The 12,071-nt window shown below is 41.9% G+C and overlaps 1 protein-coding gene across 8 annotated transcripts in view; it reads left to right on the top strand.

Annotated features, from left to right (window-relative positions):
* NTNG1 (netrin G1) overlaps nt 1-12,071 on the top strand; it is a 200,242-nt gene that overhangs the window by 116,520 nt on the left and 71,651 nt on the right. For all 8 annotated transcript variants that reach the window (XM_074961223.1, XM_074961231.1, XM_074961225.1 and 5 more), the window contains exon 4: nt 7,788-7,960. In XM_074961223.1, the coding sequence (XP_074817324.1) occupies nt 7,788-7,960 (173 nt within the window). The remainder of the gene's footprint in view (nt 1-7,787; nt 7,961-12,071) is intronic.

Here is a 12,071-nt window from a genome sequence, read left to right as displayed (position 1 = left end):
CAGAGCAGTCCTCCATTCAGTGGTACAGCAGGGGTCTCTGCACCCTCTTCCTCAATAAATACTGCTTGTGAGTCACCCACAGTGAGACTCATAAGGGCCATCACTCAAAGAAGAAATGGGGGTTACTAACCTTACAGTAATTAGAGTTCTTCAGGACATGTAGTGCCTATCTGTATTCTGCTACCCGCCCTCTAACTCCTCTGCTGCAGAGTTTCATCCTAGGTTAATTCGCAGTAGAATGACACTGGAGAGGTGATTGGTCCATGTTGTCCCTTATGACCTAGCTAGTAGGAGAGAGGCGCAGGCACAGATCAACAAATGCTGCTAGCAAGAATCTTACAGTCTCAGGTGCATGGAACATATGCATACCTACAATGGAATGCAGATAAGGACCACAAGTCTCAAAGAACTCCAATTACTGTAAGGTAAGTAACCATTCCTTTCCATTGTTGTTAGCCTGAGTTTTCCACACAACACAACGGAGGAGAAGAAAATATAAAACAAAATTTTTAAAAAACTGTAATTGTAAAATAGCAGAGAGTTCAGGGGCAGGTGTTTATCTGAAACTACTTTGAGCTTTTTTAAAAAAAAAATATTGACAGTGTTCCTCTAAAATGATAGCCCATCTACACTCCATCTTCATCCATGACAGGGGGAAACTTGTTACGTCATTACAATGTGAATTTCCAGTCTCATCTACATTAGAGACTGTTGTACAGAAACAAAAAGCCCAGTGTTGCTAACACTGTTGAAATTGCCCCATTGTTTGCAGCCTTGGCAGCATTCATATAAATGGCTCTCAGACTCTGGCAGCCATCTTCAGCATGGTGTCGGTTCACCCTTTTCAGAGCAAGTGTAACCAACAAGGTGCTGTAAATGACTGCTGGAGCTGGAGAGTTGCCTACATGACGACTCACACTGCTGCTAACCAGTCATTTTGGTAAAAATTCCCTAATGTAGACAATGCCTTCAAAGCTTTAGCATAGTAGGATATTGTTTATATCCTGTCTATACTACATAAAGGAATTGTGTGGAAACTGGGTTAAGGAGTGTCTCTGTCATGGTTGGAGTTGTAGCATTAGAACGGCTCTATACAGAATCCTGTTCAAGTTCAAGGCTGGTTGACAGAATACATGGGGTGAAGAACTGGCTGATGCAGATCCATTTTATGCATGCTTCATTTTGCACAGCAAGTTGTTTTTAAGTTGATTTGTTAAACTTTGGCAATGACATAGAAGGATCCAAAAATGTGTTTAAGTGAGGAACATATGGCTTGTCATTAAAAATGTATCAAAGAGCCTCTCTCTCTTTTGTTGACATGAATGATCCCCTCATGTGACCTCCAGTCTGCTGGTTGGCACTTACATGCAAGTGAATCAGCATGCTGTTAGCAATTACCTCAGTGATATTTACAGCATTTTAATGTCAGTTGTCTATATGTAAATAGAATTTGTGAGAAATTCAGGATGCCAAGGCTTCGTTCTCCCACTAAAGCAGCGCTATTCCTTGAATGCACCAGAATGCTTCCTATACCTTATATAACTGCCAAAAATATCATTTGTTTGAAATTGCTTTATGACAAAATAATGAGTCTGTCAAAGATGAGTGGTCAGAAAAACAAATTTGTTCTCCTACACAATTAGAGTGGAGTTTATAGTGTTGGACAGTGATATCAATCTCTGGCTATTCAGAATTAAATCTGCACATTGAAAAGAATTGTATTCTTGTGTATGCCCTAAAACGACATTTAGGCAGTAAACATTCTCACAGGTTGGATTGGAAAGATGAAAATCAGCTGAGCTGTAGAAACATCCGGATGTAAGTTTCCAAATATAGACAAACATTGTGGAGAGTTGGTATTCACTTTCACAGGCTCAGCTCTGACAAGGTGGCTGCCATAATGACCGATAAAAAGAGAGCATGGAAAACTGCTTTGTCATCAGATGTAACAGACAGATGAAACCACTCCCTTTGGGCAGACAGCCAGTGTGGGGCTTCTCTCTCCCCCTTTTTCTTCTAATTGCTGGTGGAGCGGTCAATAGCTTATTTGAAGGGTTATGAAGATGTGGGAAAGCATTAAACCGTGCCATAACCTCTTATTTTAAATATATGCAGTATGAGATTTATGTTTTGCCTTTAACATCTGCTTTATTCTTACATGGTGTACAGTGTACTGACAAGGTTACTGGATATATCCTCTTCCATTTGCAGCATTTTACCTACATTCTGATAGCTCCTCTGTTTGTTCGCTCTGCCCCTCTCCCCAACACACCCAAACACATTATTGCATGGTGTGCCAGAGATAGCTGGATTTCTGTATATAAAAAGTTATGTGAATATACAAAAGTTTGTGAAGCACTTTGGATTTCTTTGGACTTAAAAAAACTCTAGACGTAAAATTTTATTATAATCATCTAACACTTGCTTTGTAAACAGGATGGGAAAAGACTTTCCAGTTTCTATTACATGTCTTTACACATTCTGTCAACTATATCTGTACAAATAATCATGAAGAATAGGTCTGAGAAACACTTTCACCCTCCCTTCTCTCCTTCCAGCACTCTAGTCTTTCCTATTGCTCTTCTGTGAATTCCCGGTAGTTTATCAATGCATGCATTATGAAATGCCCAGAACTAACTGCAAGATTCCAAGTGCAGTCTCACTAGAGCAATATAGAAAGAGAATATACACCACTTCTCCAGAATGTGATGTTTCTCTGTGTACAGCACACAACTTTACTGGCCTTTTTTTTTTTTTTGGTAAGCATAATATATTGAAAACTCATGTCTAATGTGCTGTCCACTATTACATTTTGGTCTCTTAGTATTATTGCTATCTAGGTTTCACCCTCTCATTGAGTAAGGGCCTGTTTCTCACATTAGTTGTTAACCAAGAGTAACTCCACTGAAATCAATGGAGTGACACTGGCATAAATCAGAATTTATGTTTTTCAGATTATCTGACTCACAATTTATTATTTTTCTGCCAGTGGTTCTCCTCTCTGGGCCAGGTTGTATGATTTCATTGATATTCACTACTCCCAAATTAGTATCCTCTTCAGATTTCATTAGCACACAGTTTTGTCCCATTTCTAGATTATTAACAATGGTGTTCCAGAAGATCAGACTCAACACTGACATTATCCCTGCAATAGTACTTCATTAAAGATCCTTCCGCAGAGCAATACAATGCCATTAGTCTTTGGGTTTGTCTGTGTGGCCCAACAGCATGGATTACAGGGCTGTGACCTGCAGTGCAGCACAAAAGCGTTGTGTTGTAAAGTCCTGTGTAGATCCTGTTAGCACAAACTCAAAGATACCTAATCTGTGATAACGTAGTCCAGTTTCAAACAGGACTACATTAATGCAAACAAAATATCTTGTAGTTCTTGCTAGCAGAGTCTACACAGGGCAGTTATAGCGCAAAAGTTTAGTGCAGCCGCAGTTCACACCCCAGTAGTTCACAATGTGGGGCTGGGTAGACAAGCCCTTTATCTTTTGTTTCTGGTAGTTTTTCAGCTAGTTTTCCAATCACGTGAAAGTGTACCAGAAAGTATTTTCTACAATCCAAATATGCTATGCTTGCTGCATCCCCTTCATATTTATGGTCAGGAAAAAGCAGTCAGTTTTTTCTGACATGATTTATCCTTTATAAACATATTGCTGCTTATTGCAGTCATGATTCCTTTATTCTCTAGATGAGGTGGTGATCTTTTTCATGTGATAGTTGTTCCTGTGTTTCACTTGGGCTATCCTCTGAGCACTAACTCATCTCTCTCTTTTTTTTTTAATTCTTTTTTTTTTTTTGCAGCCTTTCTCCTTTTCCTGCAAGCCTTAACTGTTTCTAAGTATTCATCTTTTTGACTCTTGCTTTGATAATACCAGTTGTTGTTGTTTTTATTTCTGATCTTTAAGTAATCCTTCATGAAGTCACATTAGCCACTTCTTGTTCCCTGCAGTCTTCTTCAAGGGAACTGTAGACAGTTATGTCTGAATAACTGTGGTTTTCAGGATTCCTCAGCATTGCCTACGCTTTATGTTTAATTATCAATGTTATCTGAATCACAGGTCTTTATGTCTGTCTCCGCTCTGCCCCCATATATTCACTCAGCCCCCTCAGCGCTCTTGAGACAATTTTAATTTCCAGTCATTCAACATTCAAATTTGTTGCTGCTTCTGTAATCCAGTTAGAATTACTGATCCTAGAATTTTACTCTCTCTTCCTATTTTTTACTCTTCTCTTTTCCTTTTCCTCTAATCATTTGGTGCTTGTCTGAGATTTTCTTTCATATGTAGGTGCTACATTATTATATTGTTATTTTGTGGGTGATTATACCACCAGGGTTTCAAACACATGCACTGGACAGATTCTCAGCTGGTGTAAATCTGCATAGTTCCATTGACAATTTACAGCAGTTTTGTATCTGGCACCTATATATGGCAGAGATTGTAATATCACGTATAGTTAAGGTTGTCCAACACTGTGCATGAGGGAGTTGGTAAGAGCTGGAGGCTTGTCAGAAAAGGAGGTGGTGGGCTGGAGTTGTAAGATGTGCAGTGAAAGAGGTAGGGCAGTGTTTCCCAAACTTGGGACGCCGCTTGTTCAGGGAAAGCCCCTGGCGGGCAGGGCCAGTTTGTTTACCTGCCGCGTCCGCAGGTTCGGCCGATCGCGGCTCCCACTGCAGACGCGGCAGGTAAACAAACCAGCCCGGCCCGCTAGGGGCTTGCCCTGAACAAGCGGCGTCCCAAGTTTGGGAAACACTGCGGTAGGGAATTGCAGGAAGAGAAAAGATGGTCTTATGGTTAGGGCAGTTGAATGCCACACTATCCTTGCCTCTGCCAGAGTTCCTGTGTGTGCTGGGCTAGTCACTTAAATTAAAATGTTCAAAGTTGCCCCATACTTGTGTGTTCCTTATTGCCTGGGTACCCAGTGTGAGATACCTAAGGCCAGATTTGCAGAAGTGCTGAGCACTCACAACTGTAACTAAAGTCAGTTGGAGCTGTGCCATGAACATGTAAGTGCTATAAAAATGCTAAGTACTCTAAAAAATCAGTTCATAGGTAGGCTCAGATTGGCTACCCAGCAATTAGTGGACACTTTTGACAATTTTGGCCTTAATATTTCTGTGCTTCAGTTCCCCATCTGTGAAATGGGGATGATAATAATACTTCTTTATCTCAGAGAAATGTCATGAAGGTAAATTCATTAGTGTCTGTGAAGCACTCAGATACTATGGAAAGAGCACCACAGAACTGTCCATGAGGAAATGCATAATTTTGTATTCACTACAGGGGCTGGATGGTGTGCATTAAATAAGCCCTGGGGCCATACACTGAATGAGATGAATAAAAAATATTTAATAACTGCTCATTCACTGAAAGAGGCAGGAATTTTGTGGAGTAATAGTATGTCATTAAAGACTCCATCGTAATGCTTATATGCAAAGGGCTAAATTAAGGCTACACAGCATTTCCTATCTCTTGAATGCTTGACTTTGTAACCTAAACATTCCTTTAACATAGCAATTTTGGATGTAGTACATATATAGAGCACACCATCAAAGAAAGGTGCTAATGTTGTATGAAAAAAGGTCCTTTAAGCAAATTAGCACTACAAGTAATTCACTGCAGTATGTATATGCAGGACACAGCTCATACCTAATTAAATTCTGTTTGCTTAACAGAGTCTCTCTCTTTTTTTTTTTTCAGTCATGTTTAAAAAAGATTTTTTTGCAAATTTTAATTTAAAAGGTGTTGATTATATTTCCAGCTAGAGTGAGCATTGTTTAAATAACAAGCAATTCATGTCTCCTTTCTAACAGTGAGTAGAATGCATACAGCATCTTCTGTATTGCAAATTCTAGTGGCTTTTCTCCAGCTGCCACTTAAGGCAACTGCAAGTTTGTTTTACCCTGGGGATATGTGTGTGTATGGCCACTTGCTTCAGGTCATATTCCTTTTAAATGGAAGTTAGCTTGGCAGCTGTTCATTTGCACTTGCTAAAAATCTTGGCTATTCCATGTGCTGCTTTGCTCTAATTACTGGGCACTGTATGGAACAGGTAACAAATGCCCACATGAGAACCTTTTAAATCACTGGATTTATAATCATTAGGAAAACAAAGAACCAGAGTTGCTAAATACTAGTTTCCTTTCCAGGGCCAATAACAAGGATATTTTACCCATTTCTGACAACTACTGGAAAGAAATAACGATGCCTTAGTGTCTCTGAACCTAGCTTTTTCCATTCCTGAAAATACCCCAACTATTTTAAAAACAATGTACATTCAAATTCTGATTCATGTAATGGTTTTGATAAGAATTGCGGTTATTTTGTTTCCTATTTTGAAAAAAAAACACTTTTACCAAATTATTTTTTCTTCCCTTCAGGTGCTATAATTTTGTCAAATTAAGGTGTCAGATTAATTGTCCTTTCAGAGCAATTGGGCAGTGCTTGGTACAATACAAAGTAATAACCTGCCTCTTCAGCAAATAAGTTGGCTTCTGCAATTTTACATTCAAATGTGATGTGGGTAACATATTTTTGTGGATATTGCATATCCGTTGGTACCTACTATATATCTATATCTTATCCACAGCCAAAAAAGCAGGACCTTAGCAAAAGTTTTCCAAATGTACGTAATGCAGTACTTCTTGTTTTGTGTAAACGTTTTCTTTCAGAGTAATTGGGCTTATTTCCTGGAGACCTTCTAATTACTAATTTATCATCCTCTGAATCTGTGTTTCGGAACCTAGGCAAGGAATTCACACTAGCTTTCTGAGAACATTTTTTCTGGCATCTCTGGTATCTTTAAAGCACTATTTTATTGGTTGTATGTATAATAAAATACACCTAAAAAGTGTGTGCATTTACTGTATAACTGTTCCTTGTTAAGAAAGAGTGGGGTGTCGTCGAGTACATTTAACGGGAAACCTGAGCTTGGGATGTGATGCTGATCTCACTTTGGGCCAGACCCTGCCAAGAAGGAAGCACATGACTAATTTTATCCCTGTGACTAGTCCCACTGAACTCTTTGCAGGGTGACAGATCAGTGAAAATTAGAAGTAACTCCATTGATTTCAGTGGAACTACACCAGTGTAAAACTGGTGTAAATAAGAGGAGATCAGCTCCTTGGAGTTCAGGTGAAGCTGTTATTGTCAAAATGCTGCCGAACAGCAGGATACCACAATGTGGCATTTATGCATGAAACCAATTTAAGCTGGATAGATTTCTTTGGAGACATGTTAAAACAATAACACCGCAAAGTTAGAGAGAAATATATTGGTTGCCATAAGGCAGGGGTGGCCAACCTGTGGCTCCGGAGGCACATGCGGCTCTTCAGAAGTGAATATGCGGCTCCTTGTACAGGCATAGACTCCGGGACTGGAGCTACAGGCGCCAACTTTCCAATGTGCGGGGGGTGCTCACTGCTCAACCCCTAGCTCTGCCACAGGCCCTGCCCCCACTCCACCCCTTCTAGCCCCCTCCCCTCAGCCTGCCGTGCCCTCGCTCCTCCTCGCTCCCCCACAGAGCCTCCTGCATGTCACGAAACAGTTGATCGGGAGGGAGGGGGGAGATGCTGATCTGCAGGGCTGCTGGTGGGTGGGAGGCGCTGGGAGTGGGGGCGGAGCTGATGGTGGGCTGCTGACGTATTACTGTGGCTCTTTGGCAATGTACATTGATAAATACTGGCTCCTTCTCAGGCTCAGGTTGGCCATCCCTGCCATAAGGAGTATTTTAGTAGGATCTCAGTAGTCTGACATAACACCCTACCTTTTCTCTGATAGGTGCAAGTGTAACCTTCATGCCACTGGCTGTAAAGAAGAAAACAAAAAATTGTTTTGTGAATGTGAGCACAATACTACAGGCCCAGACTGCGGGAAATGCAAGAAGAATTATCAGGGTCGACCTTGGAGTCCTGGCTCATATCTGCCTATTCCTAAGGGCACAGCAAATATCTGTGAGTAGTTTTGTACAACAAGGCTCTATACATCATTATAATTATAATTCTGGTCCATATATTTGAGGGGGAAAAATAGTGCTAGCCAAAGTTTGTCATTCATTTGGGACCCAAATGTGAAACAAATCTATGTCTATAATTTGATGGAAAGATAAAAACATTTAATTGCAAGTATGGGTTAAACTCTGCCCCCATATGCACATAAATAACTCAGCATGAGAATGGTGTGTTTACATTCCAGGGCAGAACTTGGCCCCCTACAATAAAATTAAGTGCTATCAAGTGTGGTGGAAGCACCCTAAAAAGGGGGGGAACTGGCGCCCGAACTGTGGCCCCATCTTTGTTGCATGTTCTCCACTCTATTTCCATGCATGGGATTTCCATTAGAGATCATGTGAAGGGTAGGAGATCCACAGTGCAAACTGGAGAGAATTTTTCCCCAAATATGTAGAAAATAATTGAAATGACAGGGTTGGGGATTTTGGATTGTTGTTGTGTTGTGAATAGGGCGGATGTTTTCATAAAGCAATTTCTTCAAGAATTTTGATGTAGACACGGATACAATAAGAGAAGTATGCCATAGTGTCGTGCAACTTGAAGATCACAACTTTATTGAAAACCCTTAACCAATGAGGAATCACTCCCCAAACTACCCAGCAGGACTGTATCAGTGCAGATTTCAGCTGGAAACCAATGTCCCCAGTACTACAAACCTGGAAGGCATGAGGGCAATAACGCTTTACACGAATCCCTGCCCAGGGATTCGGGCTGGAAGCCAAAGCCGCAAACTGTTCTCCTCCTTCACGTAGGAGGTAGGAGAGATGAGATAAGGGGAACTATACATCGTGTGAGACGTGATGGAAGCGTACCCACTCATGGTGCATCATTGTGCTCTTGGCCTATGGCAGCCAGTTTGGGTTATAGACATTGGACCCACTTCCTGCACCCAGCAGTGAGGTGGGGGGAGGGCTGGGTATTCCCATTGCCTACAGACCCATACAAATACACCCTGGCTAGTGAGGTCAGCCTTTTTTTAAGGTTAAACTTCAGACCAAGTCTTTGTGAACTTGGTGGGTGTAATAATAGGTTTTAAGCACTGTGTAGGAAAATTTCAGATTTTGAGCTATGTTCTCTGCTTGAAATCCAGATTCCTTGATAGGCATACAACCACTTTGATTTGTGTGGGATTGCCAGGATATAGACAGTGAAGGCAGAACATGAGCAGTTGTGTCTGTATATTTCTAGCTAACTCCTAGCTCAACACTGGCATAATTGCCCGTGTAAGATGCTTAACCACCATTACGATACAACTTTATAGGCCATCTACTCCTATTTGCTTGATGTTACTGAGAGCCACGTGCACAGATTGTAGACAGGATATGGCCCCAAGGGTGCAATCCTGAGAAAAGGGGCATGAAAACAAAAATACAGGTATCTATTCTCCTATTTATGCATGCTGGAAATAGACAATAATTCAGATTCCTCTAATTCAAGTTATGCACCTAAATCCCTATGAGGAAAAGAAATAAACTGAAACAAAATCATCCAACCTTTTGGACCGCACTTACTAGCTGCTTTAGAAAAAAGGCTGGCATTTCGCCCTGATTAAAAGCAAAAAGCTGGTTTTCGAATATAACCATTCACTGAAAAATTATTTAGAAGAAACAGGGTTATGTACTGCAGTTGAATGAAAAGTTTAAAAACCAGCAGCAACGTGCAATGCTTCGAATGTTATCTAACACTTCAAAGCAGCAGTAGGGAGGAATAAAAACTCAAAAATGGGTATCACAGGAAGCAGAACCATATCAAGTCCTGAGAGTAATAGACCAAGTAAACCATGAAGTTTGGGGGCGTGAAATTATGAAAAAATTCTTACCAGGTAGAAAAAATGAACCTTCAAAAAGAAAAGGGGAGGGGTACTTTGTAAGAGTATTCTCTTTTTTCCATGTTGTAGAAAAAGTGATGGTCTAACTATGTCCGGCAAAAATTTTGAGAGCCACAGTTTCTGATCACAAACTCTCTATTGGCTTCATTCAGCATCCCAACTCCATACAAAACTTGCTGTGCTTGAGGTCTAGGGGTAAAATACATCAGAGTGTGAAATCAATGTTCCCTCTACCTCCATATTTCCTGTACCATTTAAGTAATCGTACATCAAGTGCCAGCAAAACAATGGCATTGGCACTTGGTATCGACTGCTGACTAGCACTGGTTGGAGAAACTTTGATGGAATCATATTCCATCAGAATGGGTGGTTACATCAAAATGTTTCTTGAAATTGGGTCAATTTCACCAGAATTGTATTTGGAAAAAAAGTCCCAAAAATTCCAACAGAAAAGTTCCAACGGTATCAAAAAATCCTGTGCTGATATTTTCAGAACAAAACATTTGCATCTTTTGTTTTGATTTTTTTTATTTTGAATCATTAGTATATAATACAAAATTAAAATGAAATGTTTTGAAGGGCTAGAAATGAAAAAAATGGAATTTTCCTTTGAAGAGAATTTAATTTTTTTTAAATAAATCTTTGCTCCAATTTGGAACAAATGCAAAGTTGAAAATCTCTAAATCCATCATGAAACAAAACTTCTGTCTTTCACTTAGCTCTACTGCTGAAACCATCACAGCCAGCTTTTGTTCATGAAACTTAATTGATCAGTCTACACCAGCCATAGTCAGAACTTTGGGATAATCCTGTTTCCTATGTTCTTATTATCATCAATTGGGTTTTTTTCATGATTGAGCAAAATATTTCCCCTCTTTGCTTTTGTTCCTTGTGAAAGGGCATTGGATAGTCCAGGGGTCTCAAACTCAAATGACCACAGGGGCCCCATGAGGACTAGTACATTGGCCCAAGGGCCGTATCACTGACCCCCCCTCCCCACCGCTGCCCCGGCCCTGCCCCCAGTCCACCCCTTCCATGAGGCCCTGCCCCTGCCCCACCTCTTCCCTGCCACCATTCCAACCCCTTTCCTGAAATCCCCACCCCAACTCCACCCCCTCCCTGTCCCCAGGGGGTGCAGGAGGGGTGCAGGGTGCGGCAGGGGCTCAGGGCAGGGGGTCGGGGTGCAGGAGGGATGCAGCAGGGGGCTCAGGGCAGGGGGTCAGGGTGCAGGAGGGGTGTGGGGTGCGGCAGGGGGTTGGGGTACAGGAGGGGCTCGGGGGGCAGGCTCCAGCCTGGTGCGCACTGGGGGACCTGGAGGAGCGGCCAGGGCTACACACAGTCCCTTGTGCCCCCCCCCACCAAGTCCCAGCCGCTTCCCGGAGCAGCACGGGGGCAGTGCAGGCAGGCGGGCAGGGAGCCTGCCCTTGCCCCCGGTGCGCACTGGGCTGGCCGGAGCTGCTCTAGGTAAATGCTGGGGGCGGAGGGGCACGGGGAGCTGGCGGGCTGCAGAAAATAACTCACGGGCCGCGTGTTTGAGACCCCTGGGATAGTCCATCACTTACTGGAATGACGGATAACTCTGTATTTGACTGCTGCTTAACATTTCGAGTTCCATCTTGTTGACTCTTTTGTGATTAAATGTGTCTCCTGATGCTGTCACATGCCATAGGCAGTTTTGTTATGTAACAGGTTTTGACACTCCAAGTGATCTTACTGGATTTCCCACATGCCTGCTATAGAATAGCTTTTCTAGTCATCAGCCACAAATGTCTGACAGCCATTGGTCTTTTCTTTCTCCAGTTATTTAGGTTTTCTTTCACATTCAGGTGTTACCTACTTTGCTCAGTTGAATAGTGGTATCTAAGACTATTTTGGGCTCCCATTCACCAAAATTTATCCCATCAGCGAATAAACTGCACCAAACAGTCCGGACACATCTCCCAACTTCTGCCAGTCCTTCTCCCAGGTCATAGCATGACATGAAATGAGGGATTGATCAGGACAACATGGACCTAGGTTCCTTCCCAGGCAACAGCCATCCAGCCAGCCATAAGCAGCTTGCTAAATTATATCTGTATTGGGACTCTCTCTGACAATAGGACCTGGATCTCAGCAATACTTCCTTAATCCTACTCTGCCTCATAACTCTTTTTACTTGTAATGTGGCACAGCTGTCACACAGAGGGGTTTTGGCAGGAGATATGACACTTGAGATATTATGCTGAT

Source organism: Natator depressus, chromosome 8 (genome assembly GCF_965152275.1).
Source record: "Natator depressus isolate rNatDep1 chromosome 8, rNatDep2.hap1, whole genome shotgun sequence".
Classification (NCBI taxonomy): Eukaryota; Metazoa; Chordata; order Testudines; family Cheloniidae; genus Natator; species Natator depressus.
This window is presented reverse-complemented; position numbering and strand designations above follow the sequence as displayed.